The 23,753-nt window shown below is 40.6% G+C and overlaps 2 protein-coding genes across 7 annotated transcripts in view; one reads left to right on the top strand and one right to left on the bottom strand.

The window, feature by feature from the left end:
- Window positions 1-150: 150 nt before the first annotated feature.
- On the top strand, window positions 151-9,335 carry LOC126372869 (uncharacterized). Of its 4 annotated transcripts, none has more exons than XM_050018790.1 (9): window positions 151-309; window positions 419-693; window positions 815-977; window positions 1,625-1,796; window positions 2,259-2,366; window positions 2,930-3,146; window positions 4,126-4,346; window positions 5,387-5,483; window positions 6,366-9,335. In XM_050018790.1, exons 2-9 carry the CDS (start codon window positions 455-457, stop codon window positions 6,415-6,417), a joined length of 1,269 nt encoding a protein of 422 aa, XP_049874747.1. In that variant the 5' UTR covers window positions 151-309; window positions 419-454; the 3' UTR covers window positions 6,418-9,335. The 4 variants fall into 4 exon arrangements, with proteins under 4 accessions (XP_049874747.1, XP_049874746.1, XP_049874745.1 ...); XM_050018789.1 differs by having other exon boundaries at window positions 2,259-2,378; XM_050018788.1 differs by having other exon boundaries at window positions 2,244-2,366.
- Window positions 9,336-9,480: 145 nt separating this feature from the next.
- LOC126372874 (protein-L-histidine N-pros-methyltransferase) overlaps window positions 9,481-23,753 on the bottom strand; it is a 55,409-nt gene continuing 41,136 nt past the window's right edge. For all 3 annotated transcript variants that reach the window (XM_050018798.1, XM_050018795.1, XM_050018796.1), the window contains 3 exons: window positions 13,072-13,308; window positions 12,480-12,655; window positions 9,481-11,391 (listed from right to left, as the gene is read on the bottom strand). In XM_050018798.1, coding sequence (XP_049874755.1) covers window positions 11,168-11,391; window positions 12,480-12,655; window positions 13,072-13,308 — 637 coding nt within the window. In that variant the 3' untranslated portion in view covers window positions 9,481-11,167. The remainder of the gene's footprint in view (window positions 11,392-12,479; window positions 12,656-13,071; window positions 13,309-23,753) is intronic.

Raw genomic sequence — 23,753 nt, 5'->3', positions numbered from 1 at the left:
ATAAAATTAAATCTATAAATCTATTTGTATAATATTTATCTGGGTGCTTTATTATAGTTTTTTTATAAATTAGCTTATTTTTCAATGAATTGAATTGTTAAATTTATTTTTATGAAATATTTGCTGAAAAGTTAACCATCAACACATTTGCCTTTCAATTAAAAATTGACAGCGTCAAAAAAGAAAGAAGCTTCCATCAAATCAAAAGAATTTTTATTTCTCAAAATATTGGATGGATAGATCTCAAATTAGCAGTACGTCGAAAATTTTATATTTTCATATTGTTAGCAACAACACATTATCATTCTGGTAAGTACAAAATGCATTTATGTCGGTGCATTTGAGGAAGTAATGTGTTGCGCTATCGATCTTTTCAGAAGGCATTAAATAGCTTTACCGTATGTTTGTTTTGGTACAGGATTCCCAAAAGAGGACTTATTTGGACATCTACAAGATGGATTTAGCGGAGACGATGAAGAGTGTTCTAGCGAAGAGCACAGGGGGCTCGGGAAGCGGTGCGAGCAGTTCTAACGCCGCGGCGCCGCACGGGGCGGAGGGCTACGTCACGGAGAAGTTGTACATGTTGCTGCAGTTGTACTTGCAGAACAAGGGCTGGAGTCCGAGCGTTGAGCTTCTGCAATGCTTCAGTGATCTAAAGGAATCCTCTATGCTACCCAGTGCTGCTTATTTACAGTAAGTTGTCATACATTTATGCTTATTAGAATCTAGTTAGGGAATACTTATTATCATTGTTTACGAATGTATAAAACAATTTTCTATTTAGATTTTTAAACTGTATTCATTCCTTTTACAGAATGATGGCTTCTAGAGTAGGATTAGATACTCAAGGGAGACTGATATTGCGTGAGAATGGCAAAATAATTCTTCCATATGAACACTTTGCCAATGCGGTTATGCTGAAACACATGAACGGTCCACATGGATTACACTTGGGACTAGAGGCTACAGTCAGAGCTGTAAGTATTTATTTATATCACACAATTTATTGTATACATATAATAATATTTACATTACAAAATAAACTGACATAAAGTAAAATTTATACTTATATTGAACATTTGAACTCTGTTAGTAAAATAAACATGACAATATAAAATTAAATATTTACCATCCCAATATGTTCAACACATACTATGTGTAGTTCTGTGAACTGTCCATTATAATATTTGTTATTTACGTTAGAATTGTAAGATTTCAATTAACATAAATCACTATTATACCAATCAATAACAGTAATGTATGAATAGTATATTGTTCATTGCATTCAATGACAATAATATGGATATATTGACCTCTATCTTTATTTCAAGTCAAGGTTGTATTCTGACTGAAACCAGTGTTGTGGTTGAAATTGGACATCCAGTTTCTGTTACAGTTTTCACCAAAATCTTTGGAGAAACTTAGTCTTGAGATTTGTTCAGTATAAGTATAAACTCCTTTAAAAAGACATATAATGCATAATGCAAGGCATTTACTACACAAATAACTTGGTTTTTGCATAACTCATATATTATACCTATTCCATAGGCTCTTTACTATAACATTTTAAGTTATACTTTTTTATATTTAATACACTACAAACACAAGTATTGTTGTCTATCAGGTTGTAGAGTCATACACAATAGGACGGGAGCAGTTTGGCATGGAGAAGGAGTTTATAATAGAAGTGGTGCAGAACTGCCCGAACCCTGCCTGCCGTTACTACAAGAATCAGCTGGAGATGACGCAGAAGTCTATCCAGCAACATCTTTCACAACAACCCACTTATATTCCTGGTAAGATTTTTAGAAAACAGGTTTTTGTTCTGATTTTCCCTGTGTGTGGAGGCTATCTAGTGCACTCATCAAATAGCCTGCCTATGAAAAGGTGAAGGCAATGGGAAGGCAAAAATTATACCCATTTATGTACCAGATGTCTTGCTCCTGTTAAAACCTCTAAACCTTTTAGAACCTGTTAATCCCATTATTAATTTGATTAATTATTATTTTTCTATTATTTTGACATGAGAAATCCCTCTGTGGTTAGGGTAGGTATTTGTTTAGTTTGTAATAAAAAAATCTGAAGTCACAGTCAGTATGTTTTGATTTAATTAATTTAAGCACAAGATATTTCACAGTGGTCAGTATAAAAATCCATTTCCAAGCTTACATTCAGTCCAACTCGAGCTTAACAAAAGTGGTGGGTGTCGACACCGATTCCCAATCTAACCCCGATATGATTAGTGACCCAATATACAGACGCGAGCAGCGCGGCGTTGGCCGACAGCCAGGCGGTGGAGCGCCTGCTGCGGGGCTCCGCCCTCCAGGACTACCAGATCCCGCTGGCGCCCCACCTCGCCGCGCTCAGTGAGTTACTCTGTAAATATTACCACTTCACTACACTACACTAACCTACTTGTACAGCTACTACTAACAATTTACCTTAGCTTCTATAAATTCGGGAATAATTTATGATATTTCACAACTTATAATGTGATGTGATGTGACTTTCGTCCTAGATAAACGTGAGGTTTGTCACATATTGATTTAATATTTTATGATACCTTTTTATTTAATGATTATTTTGTAAAACTAAATAAAAATTACTTGCTTTTTATAAAGTCAATGATATCCATGGATAAAGGCAGGTGAAGGTGTCGTAGAAGTGGACATGTTGCTTTCCTGTGAACAAATACTAAAGCTGTAACAATGGACTGTAAATTATGACCACTTGTATTGAAATAGAGACTTCTCGTGTATAAACATAGCATCACGTCTGTGCCCCCAAAGGGGTAGGCGGAGGCGTATACATATAGTACACCCACTCGTCGCCAGCTGTTTTAAGTCCCATGTAACAGGAGTAATTCTTTAATCCTAGCAAATTTAATCGCTCCCTCGCATTGTCTCTTAACCTTATTCTTCGTTTCCAGCGGGTCTAAGCTCGGAGAAGGGCGACCGTCGCGCGCAGGAGAAGCTGTCCCAACACCAGCAAATGTTACTGCAGCACCAGACGCGGTCGCTGGCGCACCCGCCCGCGCTCGACAAGTACTCGCACTCGCAACGGTCTAGCTCTTCCACTTCCACGCTCGAAACTAAAGCGTCTAAACATCATTATGCTGATGAACACAAGCTTACTGATTTCTTGAGGTGAGGGGACACACACCTATACACATACAGGGTGTTAATGACATCATACCGAATAATGAAGGGGATGATTCAGTTCATGATTCTGAGCGTATATCAAGTGGAATTTTCCATCGCAAAACTATGGAAATGAAAATAGTTAAAAAAAAAAAACACAAAATATTATGAATTTTGCGTCAGAAAATTCCACTTGATATTTTACTCAGACTAATGAGCTGTATCATCCCCCTCAGTATTCAGTACGGTGTCACTAACACCATGTCTTTAGATCCTTGATATTTACTTTATTACTGACGCAAAAGTTACACCAATCAGTCATTCTTCTAGTTGCATTCCTTCAAATACATTCGAGTTTCTGGTATTTACAATGCGCTCAAGTAACTGAGACTGTCAACATTATATTCTTATGTAAATAATTTCCTTTCTTAATTTCCCTGTTTATTTTACAAAGCGATGTGGTGTAAGTATACCTTATACTCTTTTCATGGCGTTTGTGGCTATTTACTCATAATTCTATTTAAATGGTTTACTTGTGTTGTTTGTCCTCTCGAGATCTTTACACAATATTAGTGGGCTCTGTTTTCCACATTTAGACTAAGATGGCCCATTACGCGTAACTAATTCTTACATAAGCTCACGAAGTTATGACTATATTCTCAATAGGGGTAGCCATCTTTTCAACAAGTTTTGTTAGTCCAAAATGATAGGTTGTGAACCGTATCGTCGTCTGTAATAGTTTCTAGCCAGTTTGTAAATACCAAGTTCTTTCTTATTATTTACTAACAGGCGGGTTAAAAAGGTCACATCAAGAATTTCTTCTGAAAAGCAATATTGCTATTTGACATTTGAATACCAATATTACTTTTTTACATGAATTGCTTCAATTTAAAAACATAATTATACGGATATAATGTGTTTTGATCCGATATAAACACAAAAATATAATTTTAGAGGCAAATATAACTTATTTTTTTGATTTCAGAGCAAATCTAGACACTTTAGAGTCGTTATCAACGGGCGGTGCAGCTCACACCGAGCGCAGCAGCGGCGGCGGCGGCGGAGGCGGCAGCGGCAGCGGCGGCGGGCAGGAGCGCGTGGTGCGGGCGTTTGCGGAGCTAGCGCGCAACCTGCAGCGCATGCGGCCCTGCGTGCGCCCCGCCATGTGCAAGCCCTACGGCAAGCAGAGCGAGCAGCTGCAGAAGAGTATGTTGCCTTTCATACAATGCTTACATACATACACATACATAAGCTCACGACTATATCTCAATAGGCTAGTTTCCAACTAGTCAAATCAGTTACTTGTTACTAAACGTCAAAATACGAAATTACTATGATTGTATGAAAAAGCACACTGTTACGTCATAGAAAAACGTGATAAAATGTCGGCATTGTTACTTTTTTCTTGATAAAAATTCATAAATAAGTATAAAAAAAAGGAAAGATTTTCGTTAGTTGATCTTTATTTAGTAATCAGACTTTTATCATTTATCCCCTTAATTTAACCTAGTACAGGAGGTGTGGGTACTCAGTTCATCTTATGATGGATGTACCTCTGACTACCCCAATTGGGATATAGTCAGAGCTTATGTGTATGTTAATGTTTGGTAAACCGAGTCATAGACAGTAAAAAATCTTAAAAAATAAAACAATCATAGTAAAAACAAAGCCAATAACATGTTTACACCATATGTATACCATTATTACGTATAGGCTGTTAGTGTAATTAAAACGGAAACATAATTTTTTGAGAATTTTAGAGCATTTTAAAATTATTTTAAGTTGCATACTTTTGCAGCGAAAAATTCCGCTTGATATCAACTCAGAATCATAGTCTCAATTATTCCCCACAGTATTCGGTACGATGTCACTAACACCATTTATACTTAAAACTCACGCTCGTAATTCGTAATGGGATGACAATTTGCATCCAATTTTGATAAGAAGTCCTAAGATATTATGTGATTTTATGTAAATCCAATCCATCTTATGTGATTAGCCCAACAGCCGTATAACAAATGGTCCACCATGTTAGACGGAACAATCCTTCAATCGGTTTCTTTTCAATAAGATTATAGTGACATATCTCCTTTCTCTTTCGTACTAACCTGTATACTTTTAGTGCGAAAGAGACTTATCCCCTTATATATCTGTCCTGCTCTCATTCTAATCATGCTACGTTAAATAGTTAATTTATTTATTTTATTTAATTCGCAAGTTACTAACTGTGGTGCTGGTATTTGCAGTTCTGCTGGACACGATCCAGCTGGTGCAGTCGCTGCGCAGCTACTTGCCGCCGCCACACATCCAGGTCACCTCGTGGAAGAACGACGACAAAATACGGTACACATTATTATGAACATATTTTAAAACAAAGTAATAATGAACGATACGAGGAGCTCGGTGGCGCAGCGGTTAACGCGCTCGGTCTGCGATTGTCGCAAAGGCCGGTCATAGGATGGGTTACCGCAAAAACAAAAAAAGTTTTCATCTCGAGCTCCTCCGTGCTTCGGAAGGCACGTTAAGCCGTTGGTCCCGGCTGCATTAGCAGTCGTTAATAACCACCAATCCGCGCTGGGCCCGCGTGGTGGTTTAAGGCCCGATCTCCCTATCCATCCATAGGGAAGGCCCGTGCCGTGATGATGAATAATGAACGATACACATCTAGATGCGATGAATACTGCGAGCATCAATAGACGCAGCGTGTATATTAAGCACCAGATACTTTTTACGAAACGCGGAGTTTCCATGGAAATACAATAACAATTATCAATAAAATGATCACACATTGTTCTGTAACAAAAATTCGTAAATCAAATGTTTTGGTAACGTAAAACTGTATATAGCATAATTCAATATCTTCTATCTTGTGAGTTGAGAGGTGGATTACAAACCCCATCAAACCTGGTGTCAGGATTATTGAGCCGCCATAGGCCCCTGCCATAAACATAAACAATATGAATTTTAGTTTAATAAACAGGTCATCAAAAATGAAATAGGATAAAGACATTGCTTTTTAATCATTTTAGACTGGCTTCCTTTTAGCGTTTCGTCATAATTTCTCTTTGAGCCAATCATCCTCATCCTCATCAATCCTCATTTGTATACTTGGACGTATTATTATTATTGATGGCCATCTTCTTCTTTGCGAGTCGATGGCGATCGAAGCTAAATTTTTGCTGACCAATAATTGGCCACGCTTACGGCATTGCCTTAACCTTCCAGTTCTAACAACATGGACGAGCTGGAGAGCCGCAAGATAGTGAGCGGCAACTAGCCGCCGGCCGCCGCACCCGCCGACGGCTGACCGAGCGCGGACCCGCCCGCGGCCCTCGACCTCTGCGTACGTACACTGAACACACAACAAAATATCTGTTTACCCGACATCATGAAGAATGAGGAGGTTCTGAATACGCCAGATTTTTTTATATAAAATGTAGCAGTCATCATAGTAGTATGAGCGGCCGGGCCGCGTTAAATATTACTTTGTTATACAAATACACAGAGTGGTATAAAAGGCTACATTGAAGCAATTAATCTAAAAATACAATTTTACATATGCGCATATAAACCTAAGTGCGCAATGTCAACAAATATCAAATAGCAATATTGCTTTTTTAGATGAATTGATTCAACGTGGCATTTTTAACCCCTCTAGTCTTACTTGGATGTTATTTCGTCTGCCATTTTTTGTAATGACCAGTCCCAAAGATTAAAGATTTCTGTCCTGTGATCAAGGGGGTTAAAAAGGCCACATTGAAGCAATTCATCTAAAAAAGCAATTGCAATTTGACATTTGTTTGTATTGCGCACTTACTTTTATATGCGCAAATATCAAATTGCTTCGATGTGGCATTTTTAACCCCCGAGGCCAACAAGTACCAGTGTCGCCCAGTTGGACAAAAGCACCACGATGTTATTTCTACTCTATAATGGAAATTGTAAAAATATGTGAAGAAATTCGATGGTCGGCGGGCAAGGATCGTTGTGTAGGATTATGATAGTAGTAGAGTGGGCAGCGACGCTTACCCTGTATAACCAGTGTAACATTACAATGTCGCGTGTTTCCTCATATGTTCACTTCTGTATTGGTTTGGCACAAATAAGGCGTTCCTTTCTACTTCCATACATTTCTTGTTCTCTTAAGTTTATATTGATTTACTCTTGTTGGAGACAAATGTTGAATTTTGATTTGAGTTTTTCCAATGTTGCGATCTTATACAATATTGTGTATGCTATTTTATTGCTTTTAATGTTATGTAACTTATAGTTTAGTCTTTCTTTTAAGACCTTCTTTAAAGTTAAAATTCGTCCTATATAGTTAATCTAAGTTTAATCTCAGTTATTATTGTAAGTGCATTATTTACACTGTGATAGAGGTGTAATAGGTGTAGGCCTGAGCGAAGTCTTGACATGAATGTAAAATTACAATATAAATTGTATGAATATTAGCGTTACATATAATCACGATCTTGGAATAGTTTGCATGAGTTCCGAATACTGGATGGTCGTTGAGTGTCGACACTACTTCATTCATGATAGGATATGATTGTCAGTATTCATCTCTACTAAAATTGTATTAAAACGCATTTATTACATAAATTATGAACAGACTGTTCAATATTCGGACATGCCTCGAAGTACTATTTACAATTAACGGCGAAACGAGGGTGTACGCATACAAAAATAACGTTTGATCGCCAAGTCTTGTCTAGAGTGATAGGGAGGTTAGTATCTTATTGAAGACTGCAATTTTTCACGTCTTAGCTAATGTTGCCTGTGAATGTATAAAATTAGGTTCGGTAAGTAAGTTGGGCGGGTATTGCACGTTGAGAATTATACCGAGTTGTGTGCAAGGCTATTGTTCCTCGGAGTTTTAATTTGATCAGAATGAACGCTTACTTTAGGTTATAATATATGATAATATTCGAAATTTTAGTCTGCATTTCTCAATGTGCAGTAGGTACGTGATGATCACACTAGTGTTTCATCTGGACGTGATATGAATATTTTACATGTGTGTTAAAATTATATAACGGCTAAATTGACAACTATATGACGTGTATAAAATATTCATACCGGGATAGAAACATAAGTAATGCAAAACAAGTTGCTATTTACTTCCAAACATCACTTACGTGTAATATTGAACTACATAAGTTTGTTAGTGCAATAATTGGGCAAAGCCTACTTTAAATTTAAAATTTTGTATCTTAGTACTATATTCTAAATTATAAACTTATGATAGCGGCGCGGCGCGAGAGGAGTGAGGTTATACAAGTACTTTTTGATTATGTTATGGTCTCTTTATTGGATTGTTGTATACTAAATCATTTTTTTTAAGCAGCTTTTTACAATTAAGTTCAGTTGATGCTATTTTATAAATGGTAATTTCACTAGCAGTACGAACGAAGTCACAGTTGGGTAACAAGCAACACATACAGTTCAAACAATGTACTATCCAAATATAAATGGAGGCTATTACGTTTTCATCGCCTACTAACACTGTAGTATTAAGTGACCAGCGGTAAACTACTCTTGAAAAAGTATTATACAATTCCAAAAGAATCTCTCTGTATTAGAATTAAGCATTCTAGTCAAAAATGGATTTCATTATACGATTTTATGAATATGTTTAATAAAGTGAAAGTATTGGGAATTGATTAAATTTACGTTCTTTGATTCTGGCGATGCCGTTGATACCACACGCGATGCACATTATTTTTCACTTATGTGTTGTGGTTATTATTTAATAATATGTACTGTATGGTTTATGTAGCGCTCGCCGAGTGCCATCGTGCATTGTGTATATCGATGTTTACAACATGTGTAGGTCTGTAAGACGTATAATCTGATTATATTGAATCTATAGGTTGCGGTATTTTTGTACCATTTCATACTGTAATAAAAGTCCAAATATTGTTTACTTTTGTTTAACAAACAATTCGTTCGTATTTAATAAACACATTGGCATCAGAATCCTGTGATATTTATTACTGTTCAGTAAAAATCTTATTTTGAATATTTACATATTTGGTTAAATCACAAGTAGGTCGGTATTTTACTATTTTTATTTTAGTATGAAATGACTGTATGGCCTTGCCATTTAATTTATTTGCGAATCATTATTTTTGTCTAAAAGCGGTAATTAGTGGATTGATAAATCAGTGCTTAGAAATAAAGAATATTGATTAACTTTGTTTACTTTTTTTACCGTTCCTCGCATCTTATTTTTAAAACTATAAAAACGAGTTTTCATGGGACCTTTTAAATCTACTGTTGTAGTGTTTTATAAGGGCATATTAAATATATTAATACATATATAAATGAAACTCAGAAGTATATCATCAATATGTAATCAGATTACTTGTATTCCATAAAAAAGTACATAACATTCACTATACACTGAACACGTAAAAGTAATCAGTAAAGCACCACCTTCACTTCCAAATCCAATAACATTGAAATATCAAATATTAAGTCACACTTACACGAATCGTAAACACCATTGGAATTAAATTTTATAATTATTAAGTACATGAAGATTACGAATTAGTTATAAATGGGAATGTTTTATCAATTTGGATAATATATTGATGGTTGAGGTTAATAATGTCATTTGGCACAGAGTGACTGATGGCTAGATGCCATGGCTAGTCGTAAGGGCTGGCACTCTTGTAAGTGGTCTATCCGTACAAGTACGACTGCGGACCTATGAGCAGAATCATCCCTCGCGGCACAGCAGCCGCGCACGATAAGAATAAATGCAGCGAATACTATCTACGCAGATAAACGTCGCGTCGTACGGCTATTGGTCAAAGCACTCGATATAATTCGCGCCACGTGCTTTATCGGGCTCCGCAAATACTATCCACAGATCATTATAGCCTATTTTACGTAGCATGATTAGAATGACAGCAGGACAGATATAGATAGATAAAATCTTTATTGACATGTCTCTTTCACACTAAAGTATACAGCTTAGTACGAATGAGACGACAGATATGCCACTTGAATCATCCTATGTTAAATAGACTAATACAATGGTTTATGAGAGGAATGTATGTTTACTTATTATAACGAGGAGAAAATTTTATAATTACGACAAAGTGCGATACATGAATTAATTTTGAAACACGAACACGAAGATAATATTAGATTAAAAAGGTATTATATGATTTCGATTCGATGCGAAGAGTGCTTTAAAAAATATCACGTGTAAACTTATTCGTAAACTTGTATACAACTCTTGACATTCGTTTCATTCATAGTGAGGTAGATATACTCACTGATACAATTGACATATTTTAATAACCTAGTAAATAATAAAACTGATACACTTAGTTACTTAATTGAAACCATTCATTCGACTCAAAGGTAGTTTACACTTAACAGAAATTATAGTTTCCTTTGCTCTATAATGCTTCTTATTCAGTAAGTAAGTAGGTATTTTTTCTTCTCTCACGTACCTATTGTTTAGGTTCCCCTGTATATACCAGCTTGGTCCAAATCTTTAAGTAAAATACAAAATGGAAGCTGAAATGGTCTCCACGCGCGTAAACAGTATTTCTTAAATTTTGTTTATGTTGAAATACGAGATTGCCGAAGTTCTAGGTAGGATGCATCAACTATACATAAAACCAATAGGTATTATAAGTAATTTATTGTTCGATAGACGTATTTGCCTTACGCCATTAGCTCGGCAAAGTGTTTATAATCCTTCCTTGCGTTTATGTGAAATCTAATAGTAATACGTTCACCGTCTTCATTAACCTAATTCAATCAGCTCCTGCGATTCTTTAACAAAAAGTAATAAATATAAAAAGTAGAATAAATTACAAATAAATTAGAAAAAAAAAACTATCTAGCAGTGTGTCCTATAACCCGTTAAACATAGCTTGATTAGAATAAGAACAGGGCAGAAAGATAGTACGAAGGAGATAGCACATGCTGCCAGCTGTCCTAATCAAGATATTTGTGGAATATAACCGATTTCTTCTACAGTAACTGCTAGATACATAAATAATTTACGCGTGAGGAGGTATGGCGGTAGGTTTGAACACATAGACAGAGTCGTCGAGCCAGTAGTAGGCCTGCGAGAAGTCGCCCTCGCAGAGGTAGGGCGCGCGCGACCACGCCGCCAGCTCGAACCCCGCCTCCTCGCGCATGAAGCTCACGAACGACGACAGCTGCTCCTCAAACGTGCTGCCGCTGATCGGGAGGCGCTCTTCTGGCTTGTGGTCGGGGGTAACTGCAAAAAGATATTTGGATTTTCGGTTCAATTTACCAACAGTTGAAAGAAAGCTCGACTCTCACTGTGATGACACAGGTCCGAATCCAGCATAGGAATGTTAGCACAATTCGATACTCTGAATCGAACATCCCTAATACAGCGGGCTAAACCGATAATTAACGAAAATATTTTCAAATTCATGTTTAGATCATAAAAAATGATTGTCATGTGCTCAACGGCGATGGAAATCCACATGCCCGACGATACCACCATAATAACCATTTGTTTAATTAGTAGAAAAAATTTAAATATGGAAATAAATTTTGATGGTATAATTTATTATCAAAATTCCTCAGTCAGCAGGTAAGTGGAGTAAGACTGGCGCACATTAGGCGACCTTGAAATAAATAAACATGAGTGATTGATAGTATGTGTACGTGAAAAGTAAGCAGTAAGTATTGTTTCCGAATGTAAATTAATAAATTGTGTGCGGTATTTTATTACAATCATTGGGTGCTATCCTTAATTACTTGCATTATCGGATTTGGGCTGTTACCAACGGTTCTGGTTACTGGATTCATATCAATTTATGTTGACTTTAGCGTTCGTGCGGAACAGCAAGATTGCAAGTAAGCAGCTGTTTTGCAACAGTTATTTGTTTTGTGACCACTGGGGAATGGCTCTGCAGAGCTTATTGATTGTTAATATTGGATAACTATTGGAAAACTGAAATATGTCTATAGTCATTAAGCCAAGTCGGACAGATTAAAAACTCTGATACGAGTGATATGCGTTTTTTCACGATGGTTTCTTGAGCCATAGCTCAAAAACTCACATACCAGAGAAATGTGTTTTCAGAGGTATGAGACTCAATCTAACCTCTCCTGGTTGGAAGGATACTACTCTTCTAAGGTTACTCTTCTATCCTACTGTGTATAAACAAATAATTAAGGATTGGCAATCGTTTTTGTAAAACCCTGACTTGTTATATGTTGTGGTTAGCGGACCTTGTGGAAACGGGATATCGCTATCCCGACCATGGTCTTAATAGGGTCTATTTTCTGCATTAAGAATCTACAGTCGCCCATCGTGCTGTTTGGCTGTACCTTCGACATAGGGCTTGTACGGCAAGACGAGCGCTAGCAGAAGGTGTGAGGCGGGGCGCAGCGAGGCGCGCGCCTGGCGCAGCATGGTGCGCGGCTTGCTGCAGCGGTCCAGCAAGTTCAACATGCACACGCAGTCGAATGTGCGCGCGCGCCACCACTCATCTATGTCCAGGAGCCTGCAAATGTAAGAAAATACGTGTTATTGACGTACCGCTTGCATACAAAGACTTTTTAAGTTTTTTTGCACAAAGACTGATACGATTATCGATTACAGAGGTAAAAGAGGCTTACATAGTAAACGCATGAACACTAACGTAACGTAGTCTATCTTTAGCTTTACTAGCCACATTCACATTAGATACCTACATCTGAGGTCACCGTTGTCCGACACTACGATGAGGACTATACACCTACCTATAATTGAATCAGTCTGAAAAGCCAAGCAAAAAGGTCAGGCATCATGCTTATGGCGCTTGGTGGCATGGGTTTGTCATGAGATTTACGAAGATTTTACTGTACATATACAAACATAATATAATTTGCTAGTTAAAGTTTAGTTAGTTTAAAGAAATTGTAGTTCAAGAATACTCACGAATAACCCTTATTGCTGAGCGCCTTTCGCATGCTGCCAGAGATCTCGGTGGCATATTTCTCAGCGTAGATGTGCGCGAACCGGCGGCTGACCTCGCCGTCGCCCGCCCCGATATCCACTAGCGCCCCTTGCGCCGCTTGTTGCGCCCCCGGCGCCGGCGCCGCCCCTTGTGCAGCCGTCAGCAGTTTGCGCGCTTGTGCTTCTGATAGCACGAACATCGAGCCGCGCCCAAGCCATCTGGAACCAATGTTAAGTGTGACTTAGTTTTATATTTGATATATTTTTGTTCTTTCCATAATAAAGGGACTATATTTTTTTAGGTGTGCGTTTCATCATATCTAGCGTAGAGTACCTAAGTATACTTAAAATGCCCGAAATAGTCATTCAGGAATTGGAGTTTTGTTATATCTGACCTGGCAGAGAAGACTTCTCGATTGTGCATGAAAACAAAGATTAGGAGTGCTAACTACTCGTATTCGATGAATTCAACCTATGTCACATTTTCACAAAAGACAAATTGGCAGCATCTTTAGAACTAAAATGATTTATATTAGGGAGTACCGAAAGTTCTGTTTCAGTACAAGTTAGGCGAAATTATCGTGCCTACATCTATTTCCTCAAGCAAAAAAGGTAGGTATGTCAAAGAAAAAAATCGTAGGAAAGTACAACTCCTTCAACTACTTATAAAGAGGATAGGGTAGCTGTGATACTTTCTTTCTCACGACTCTCATAGAAAGACGTGCATATCAGTTAGATAGTTGTTACAGCTAACTTATCCAGGTCGATAAATTCACCATCTAGGGTAAGAATTTTCCAAGGGAATATTTCTTTATAATCACTTTAAGAACAGGGCGCGGCGCTATCCTATACCGCCCGGAATGCACATGCGATGGGTTATTACCCGCTCTACTTCAATGCAACTATTAATTTTCTTATCTAACTTAATTGTCGAAATAACAAAGTTGGCTCGATGGTTGAACCTTCTAATTTAGCCGAAGGTAACTTTCTTGAAAGCGATTTGTAAGCTGGTCGCCGGGGAGCGAGGCAACAATAGCGCAATTATCCACTACCGTTGGTCGTGTGGTGGTGGCCGTTTGAAGGTGGATCGCGTCGGGCCCGCAATTACCGGGGATAAAACACAAAGCGCGCTGCGGGCGATGCTCGGCGTCTAGCGCTCGAGTGCGGCAAATTGTGCGCCCGCGGCGGCCCGCGCCCCCGCCCCGCTCGCTCGCTGCGCCCGCCGCGGCCGCCGCCGGCCCGGCCGCGCGACGTCTTCATCGCCCCGCGGCCCAGCGGCGAAAGTGGATAATGAGTAGTAAATCCCGCTCTCATTAGCTGAGAGCGAGCGTCGCAACGATCGATACGAATTCGTCTTCGCCAGGTAAAGGGATAATCGGCGCAAGGCTCGAGCTCTGTTATTAGCCGTAGTACCATATATCACGCGCGGCATTACCCGCGCCCCCGGCGTCCGCGCCGCAATTACTGCAGCGCGAACGAGCGAGCCGCTCCGTCACAATGCCCTATTAGGATAGCCTTATAGGTATGGTCATGTTTCAAATCGAACTAAAACTTTCTAAAGACAGTGTGTAATTGACATCTTTAAGTCGAAAACGACGAAGCGGTTCCCTGCAATCCGCCAATCCACAATTTCCTGGTTATTTTCTCTGGGCGCAATGACAATAGTATGACACACGTGTCGTTATCGAGTGCGGATATCGGCGAAGCGTCGTCGCTTGCACCTCGTTTGCGGACGGCAGTGCGGATTGATTGCTTTATTGTCCCGTCGTCGCGAGCTGTGGAGCGACGGCGGGAGGCTGCGGCGGCGGCGGCGGCGCGGCGGGCGAGGCCTGCGACGCGCTATACATGATACATGAAGTGGCCGCGCGTCCGCAACTAATGAGCACCGGCACCGCGTAATTGTCACCGGCTACGGCGTAAACTCGTGGGATTCCACGTCGCGCTGACAGCCCGCGATTGAGTCGCCACGCAAAAAGAGCGCGAGAATATGACGGCGGCTGTTACTCTGTTGCCGAGAGAGTCATATGATTGATTTATTGGGACCATAACGAGAATAAGCGTTGCTGTTGCGGTGCCTCTTTAGTAACACTGTAAAAGATTTAAAAGGTTCGTGTGCCAGTTGAGGGCTTGTGGAATTTTGATTTAAACCATCGAATATACATGAGTAGGTATAGTAGGTGGTGCACACGGGAGCGGAAGAGTGCGGTCCGGCGAGCGGAGTTGAAAATCGTTGCAAGGGGTGACGTGTGTAAATCGAGGAGAGCAGTAGGTGGCGAGGCGGGCGCGGGCGCGGCGAGCTGCGGAACGCGGCGTATCTATTTCAATAGAATGCGGTGGCTTGCAACAAGGAATCCGATGCGGTTATCGACGACGGAGGTGAGAGATGTGTCGCTGGCCCCCGGCGGCGCGATTGCATCGCCGGGTACACACGAGGAGGAGGCGGGGGCGCGCAAATCATATTACCCCCGCCCGGCCCCGCGCCCCCACACACGTCATTTGAGTGTGCGTCGCTATGGCGACGGCCCGGGCCGTGCATGATATTAGTACGTGTGCTCATCTCCGGCCGTTTAAACTTAACGGGCAGCCGCCACCGGCGTGCGCGGGAAATTAAAATCGGTTGCGGACCGGAAGGCGCGATCGACCCGCGTCTTCCGCTCCGACCCGCAGATCATCTCCCCTGGGCCCGCACCAAATTAAGCGCATCCACCGTAACTTGAATGCGTTAGAACATAACCAGAAATGTTCAGATGATTTTTTTGCGTTATTATACGTACTTGAATGCACTTAAAAAGGTACCTATCAACATTATACCTACCTAATATGTAAACTCACGCCGACAAGGCCTACAGAATCTGTCTGACTTCAAAACTCTAAATGAAAATCAATTTACATACCTACCACTCATTTATAAATTCTTACTTAAATCAGTCTGAGTCGTCAAATAAGTAAAATAACTAAAAATTATAAAACCTACTCGCAGGAACGTCACAAACACATGAACACTATTAATCATATTTTCTTGTAAACTTGTTAGTAAACGTCACATACATAAGCGATGGAAAGAACTCCTCCCCTAAGTATGTAGATACCTACACATTTGCTTTGCTCAAAGACATTGTCGCTTTCAGGCACCTCATTAGAGCGCGTCCCATGTGAGCCTACCCCCCAGCTTCCCCCAAGACCCACACACGGGGGGTGGGGGTAATTCTTTCTCCGCGCTCGCAAACTTGCCCGGATAATTACACTTAGATAAGGACTCGCTCTTCTCTAATGTCTTTTTTGATGAGACGTTTCGAATTATAAAAGTTAATGTAAAAACGTGAAGATAATTGAGTTTCTTTGCAGGAATTTTCGTTAAGTATCTATTCAGTAAGTCCTAAGAATAATTAGAAGGTCAATAATATATATCTACATAAGCATCTGCTTATGTAGAGTGAATGTTGGTATTTAGGTAGAGATTGCCGGAAAGGTCAATATGAAATGTAGTATGTAAGGTAGGGCCTGGTATCAACAGAGCTAGGGTAAATCGGTGTTGTGTAAGAGTATTTTCCGAGCGACTACACGGTAGAACAGCAGGTAGGTACATAAACGTCGATGCCAAAAGTTTGAGGGCGCCATTAGGGCCGCAATAAAAATCAAGTTCGATAGCATATAATCGAGCCGTCACACAAACTGTTACGCGTGCCATAACCCCGAACAGCACTCGAGCAGCAATAAAGTATAAAAAGTGGATAGTAAAATGTATAAACAATGAGAGCACGGCTAAAACGTTTTAGTGTTAAGAGTGGGACCATAAACCGTTGACACGCACCCGTAAAATATTAACGATACCTACAAGAAAAATGACGACTATCAATGTAGGTACCGATTTTCGGTCGCGAGGACGCGCTACAAATAATGGCGGGGCCGAATTTATACGCGGACCCGAATTGCCCCGATTGAATATTTTACCAGGCCACGAATGCGTCCGACGATATTTTTCTATTTCACCGCCCATTTTTACTATCAATTGCTTAGTTTCCCCTTTAATATTATTCGTGCGACTCGCCTTGCCTGCTTTGGCTGAGATAAGGGAAAACTTGCAAATAAACACAAAGAATATCGCGATGTGATTTGAGCCTGGCTAGAGTCGATTCCGGCCGCTCGCGGCACTTGACGCCTCCACCGGAAGTTTTTACCGAATGATTGCTGCCGTTACACTAACTACTCATTTGTCTTTAGTACTTCTTTACTGCTCAAAGTGCTCAATGACAACATTCACGCACGTCTATTTAACATATCTTTGAAGAGTTTATAGAAACCATCTATACCTACAATTCATAAGATGATTAGTAGTTTAAGTAGTAGTTTTCATTCCTGCGTGGGTCGTCGCTGGCGAGAATAGTTATTTATTTTTTCAGTCGTAGTCGCCGCCGACATCCCCTTATATCGACTCCACCAATCGTTCCCGCATAAATTTGATTTTAATTTGAATTCGATTTCGCGTCGATCTATAAAATCGTCTGCTTAGGTAACAGATGCTTTTAGTTACGTTTACGTTACATGGTAGTAGGTACAGCTACTTCGTTTCGAAGTTTATTGTCTACAAGAGTACAATGTGTGGCCGACGTGTCGAGTATGAATGTTTGTGCGAAGCTGCTGATGGTTATTATCTTGAACGATTCGGGAACACAATAACCTTTAAAAGGTGTAAAGGCGTGGACTCAATCGGAGTCCCAGTCAGACTTTAAAATAACTTCTCGCAGGGGATGGTTTATTGCTTATTGAGTAGCTCTGACGAAACGCGCCTCCGACGATAAAACACACTCGGAGTGGAATCTCAGTCAATATCACAATATACGCGGCGACATTGAAATTATCGCTCGGTGGGAGGCGCGCGTCAGACGCGGCCGGACGATGAGGTGGACAAACTAAAACAAAATGAGAATAGTTTGAAACAATGAGCATTGTCGCGATGTGTGGAGCTGCGCACGGCTGGCGGCGCGCGGTGCGCGGGCGCGTGGTGCGGCGCGGGCGCGGGCGCGGGAGCGGGCGCCGCGCGCCATTGGCCGCCGCACGGGGGGCGGGGCCAGCGACAAACTGCGCGCACGCAAATAGCGCACCCGCACACAAATTAAAACAATAAAATGAAAGTAATAAAACAAAGTGAGCACTGAAGAGTATCCACTATCGAGAGGCTTAATGGCCGAGCGGAGGCGGCGGTGGCTCGATTTATTGAGCGAGGAGCTTTCGCCCGTCGCGACTGATCGCCTAGCCAAATTCGGCAGGTGCAACTTATTGTGACTCACATATCCTTTCGAAAACCGGTTTGGTTTCATTGCATTTCCATAAAATATCAATTACGAGTAACTTTCTTTGTTTGAACTTCAATATGGGCAGACAATTTGTCTACATGTCTAGACCAATTTGTACTTAGCCCATCTTATGCAATGGTTATCTCATATTAGAAGAAACTAGCTCTGGTTCCCGAGAGGCGATTTCGTGCGCACTTGGCATCGGTAACGAATGTCGTCTCATTTACTAATGTGTCACATGCAGGCGGCGTTGTTTCGCCAGGGGTACGGCGGGGCGGGGGGAGGGGAGGCGGGGGTGTGGGATGACCAATGGCGCGCAGACCTGCAACGTTAATTACACCACCACTGAAGGCCCGCCAGATATCGAGTTTCCCCCGCGCTATCGTCGCTCGGAATCATCATATCTCGCAAGATGGATCGAGGTGTACCTACCCTCGATATACATATGTATAGGTACCTACATAATTGTTTAGTTAGGTATCTATGTTGACTCTGTACATACTTTTACTATCTGTGCTCTCTAAATAACAATACAACAATTTATCAGCAGTTTAATTGTACAAAAGCTTTGTCCTACCTTTATATTCATCGTTGTACCTATAAATATGACCACGTGCGAATTTAAAAATACTGTAAAGCGAGTACTTTACACAGATATTCAGTTTGCCTAAGCGATAAAACTGTAGCTTTTTGCGAATTACCGTTTCGCTTGTTGGAGGGTAAACACGAAGCCTTTACGGAACCGAGCTAGTTAGGTGAGAACAAACATTTGACGTGAGCGCGTGATTGTGAAAAGGATCGTGATTACGGCGGGCGTAGTTAGAGCTTCATTAGAGCGGGGTGGGGGGGATGCTCATCTCGGCGGGTGCATCGGACGCTGCGCGCGCAAACAAATTAAAACGTAAGACGCGCCCTAATCAATAGCCGGCTCCGCCGCGAAGCCGAATTAACTCGCCCGAATGAAAAAATGAACAAAATTATATTCGCGCGAGACCTCAACCCCCCGCCCGCCCCGCCCGGAGGAAATTGCTTTTCTTTCAGTGGCGCGCACACACGCCCGCCGCCGCGCCCGCCACGTGAGCGCGAGAGGGTTAGCCCGCAGGGCTGTGCCCCTCGCGAGCCTTAAATGCAACTCGTGCACTCATTACGTCCACATATTTTGACAGAAAATGATACCAAAAAAACAAGTCTCTATTAATTACTCAAAAATATTTTCAACTACATGGAAAGGAAACGTTTTATATAGGTGGAGATGCCTGCGTGGTAGCCCTACCCCGACACAATATTATAATTTACGTTTCGTCGTATATCGCGGTGTAAGTAGGTGCTTTACCTGGCGTTTCGCGCCCGCTCAGCCCTCGGTTCTCGCTAAATCTGAGCTTTATACGTTCACTTGACGCGCAGAGAGCGATATTAGTTTCGAGCCGACTCTTTCCTTACTACAATATTTATTAACACTCTAAGAGGTTCATATACACTTCTCATCAAAAAAATCGAAACACCTTGCAAGTTTACGTTTTGTCAGGATTATCAGAAAAATGTGTACGTTTAGGAATAAATGTTAAATGTCGTTTAATAGTGAGTAATATGAGCTTATCAAATCTTAATGTTAATGTTCTAAATTTAAATGAATTTTTCATAGGTTTCGTATTTTGTTAAATGAGTCATTTTTATTCCGTATGGAGTATAAAGGAAATGGATAAAACAACACACGTAAATGAAAAAAAACGTTTATTTAATAACTTGTATTCCCTCCCCGAGCTCTAATTACTGCTTCCATACGGTTCTTCATCGATTGGATGAGAGTCACGATCACATGCTGTGGTATATTGTCCCATTCCTCTTGGATTGCATCTTGCAGCTGGCTAAGTGTTTCTGGGGCAGGATCTCTTGCTCGAATTCGTCTCTTTAATTCATCCCACAGATGTTCAATGGGATTCATGTCCGGGCTTCTTGCTGGCCATTCCATAATAGAGATATCGACTTCGTTAAGATAATCTCGTACGACGCCCGCGGTGTGAGCCCTAGCATTGTCGTGCATGAATATGAAGCCGTTGCCAATAAAATGTGCATAGGGCATCACATGAGGCTCGAGACACTATTCGACGTACCGATGACAGTTTAGTGCAGGCAGACGTGGCCCAGACACGAAAGCAAGCTCTGTCTTACCGTCGGCGCTGATTCCTCCCCAAACCGTCCACGAACCGCCACCATAGCTGACCTTTTCTTCAATGCAGCATTGTGCATAGCGTTCTCCGTCTCTTCTGTAGACCTTGTTCCTTCCGTCGTTACCATACAGCATAATTTTACACTCATCAGAAAAGAGAACTTTGCTCCACTGTAGGTATGACCAATTTAGGTGCTCACGTGCAAAGTTAAGGCGCGCTCTTCGATGGTCTGCAGTTAATTTCGGCCCATTTGCTGGCTTATGCGGTACCAGTCCACGATCCTTCAACCTTCTTCTAATTGTAGAGTCACTTACAGCCACCCTTCGTACAACACGAAGCCGCTGCTGCAGTTGAAAAGCGTTAAGGCGTCGATTTCTTAAAGAAGTTGTTACAATAAATCGATCATCTCGCTCAGAAGTGACCCGATTCCTGCCAGATCCTGAACGGCGCGTGAACAAACCAGTCTCCCGATAGCGTTTATAGACTCTATGAACAGATGACAGGCTTAGATGCAGTCTTACAGCCACAACACGCTGACTAAGGCCAAAATCCAGCAATGCCACAACTTGGGCGGCTTCTGTGAGCGAAGTATCCATACGTTTTAGAAAAAAAACCTTTTTCAGACGTCCGAAAGTCACAGTATTGAAATAAAAAACAAAAAGTTTAAGGATAGGCGCCAATTTTTAGTTTTTAAACGCTAAATGTACTCCAACCCTAAACACACATTTGTCTCAAAACAGTGATTCATTTCGTTTTTAAGATAAACATTTGAAATTCTAATTTTGAATTTAGAATTTTCGCTTATTACTGTAATGGCCAAACTGCCAGCTATACATTTATGTATTTTTTTTCATCGTATGAATTCATTTTTGTGTTAAATTCGGACAGAAACAATGAAAACGGAAGTGTTTCGATTTTTTTGATGAGAAGTGTATTTTTCCTATTTTATTTAAAAAAGCAGTCTGACATTTTTATATTTTAATATTTAATGGTATATTACTTTATAGGAAAGTAGGGTTTGAATACTTAATCAGGATAGCCATTAATATAATGTCTGTCCTAAATAGTCTATTTCACGATTTGACTACCTAATCCATTCAACCTATATAGAAACGAAAACGTGTTAATCACAAAAATATCACACCCCCGAATCATGAATCTAATCAGGACAGCGCCCGTACATAAGGAAAGTCCGTATATATGTATGTAGAGTTTCCCCGGCGTGTGTAGGTAAGAGAATGAAGTTTCATTAGCGGAGGCGATCTCGGGTAATCTGTGCCCGGCCGCCCAATTAACGCGTGGGCGATGAGAAGCCGCCCGCCCGGCGCGCGCCGGCCAATGGCGGCCGCGCGGGGATTAATTAAGTAAGTTCCGTCCGCGGGTGCACCCCACCCCACCCCGCTGTCACCCCACACCCCGCACCCCCTCACACCCCGGAGTCTGCGGACACGCCCGGGAAACTAACCACCTAATGAGGGGAGATGACCTCACGTGCATGTGTGCTTTGTCTATCCACGTATGTACAAACTATTGTTCATTTATGTGTAAGTGTTGGCCTTTTGTGTCCGTTATGTGTGTAAGTGCTTTGTTGTAGTTACATTTCTTCATCTTACATGCTACAGTCTAGTTTGTAGTAACTAGGTGGCACGTACTCTCAGCAGTCTAGAGAAAACATGGAAATCTAATTTTGATATCTAACTTTATGGTCTTATGTTTTCGTGCTATGTTCAAACAAACTGTAAAATATAGCGCTACGTAGCACTTATTTATGCTACGCAGACTTTTTCTGTACCTCTCATTAACATATTTTATCCTACGAGAAAGAGGTATCTATATAAATAATTCCTTCAATCACCACTGGGTGAATAGCACGGGCAGGCACAGATCAGTTAAGTGCTGGAAGAGACATAAGTCAATATCGGATGTCAGTCCTAAAACCAACAAACACTGTATTTTATTTGAGTACGATGTGAAAATGACGTCTCAATTTCCCGCTCGTAGCACGGCATGGTCTGTGGTATTTAAAATTCGTAATTTGAATGTTGCGTGACACAATATTAGTGGTACTGACTGGAAGTAGGAATATCATTCCAAGACCGATTCTTCTTCGTCGAAGCGGTGACTGTAATCACAAAGAAGACAGCTTCATAAGCCCTGATACACTGCTCTTGAGATAAGTCGTATCTGCTTACTCCACGAGAGGAGAAAGTTGGTAAGTAAGCATACTAAAGAAAACTGTTCAACGGACTTTAGCATTTATAAACATAGAAAAAAAATATATATTTTTTATTTCACTTTACCAAGTAAATTCTAAGTTAGGGTTGATGACTCCTTTTAAGCATAAAAGCCTGTGTTAGGAGCCAACGCTCTAACATAGATATCGATAAAGTACCTTATTGTTTACATAAGAAGGTTCGACAATCATTTCTTTAGTAGTTCAGTTACCCTCTGAAGGCATAAACGAGAGCGAAGTACCATTAAGATATTTACAATTGCGTGCCAAAACATAGCACGTCTGAATACTGATAGAAACTGCTGAGCTATGTTTTGGCATACAAGTAGAGTTTGCTCATATTTATCCACTTTATTTTAAGGCATCTTCAGGCCGTGGCGCCTGCAAGGGAAACAACGAGCTATGATTACTAATTTTCAATATAGTTTTAAAGTGCTTAATTGTAAATCAACACCGCAATTGATGATATAGTTATTTGTTTGCCTACGTTTTAGGATTTGAAATTATTAAATTATTACGACTAGATACTTTAAATAAAACTGACGATCGTCTAAAATTATAGAAGATAGCGTAGTACAACTGTACTGCTATCGCTATTCACGTCCTTTAGACAGAAAATACGAATGTGTTTTTCAATTCCAGTTGAAGCAGTCCGTGTAAGGATTATCCTTTATTGCCCGAGCTTCTACCTCGTAGCCTACCAGTATCGGCCGTTATTTTTCTTCCCTTGGTACTTATACCTAGGATAAAGTAAGTAAAAACAGGATATGAGAAAACAGAAGTCAATTAAGTATAGATCATATGTCGGAAGTGCTTATGACAGATGAGGGGTCGACTGCCAGGATATACATCAAGCAGCGGTCGAATTATTCTCGGGCCGCTTTTGTTTGTACACAGGGATTTCTATGAGTTTAAAATATACTTTATTGCACTTAACAACTAGTTACATCACAAACAAGAAATGGACGT

The sequence above is a fragment of the Pectinophora gossypiella genome, chromosome 14 (assembly GCF_024362695.1).
Source record: "Pectinophora gossypiella chromosome 14, ilPecGoss1.1, whole genome shotgun sequence".
Lineage (NCBI taxonomy): Eukaryota > Metazoa > Arthropoda > Insecta > Lepidoptera > Gelechiidae > Pectinophora > Pectinophora gossypiella.
This window is presented reverse-complemented; position numbering and strand designations above follow the sequence as displayed.

Excerpts from the sequence above, each read along its gene's own strand:
- LOC126372869 (XM_050018787.1), top strand. The coding sequence starts at position 455 with ATGGATTTAGCGGAGACGATGAAGAGTGTTCTAGCGAAGAGCACAGGG. Across the intron at positions 4,347-5,386 it reads GAGCGAGCAGCTGCAGAAGA|TTCTGCTGGACACGATCCAG; the intron begins GTATGTTGCCTT and ends TGGTATTTGCAG. Across the intron at positions 5,484-6,365 it reads AAGAACGACGACAAAATACG|TTCTAACAACATGGACGAGC; the intron begins GTACACATTATT and ends TTAACCTTCCAG.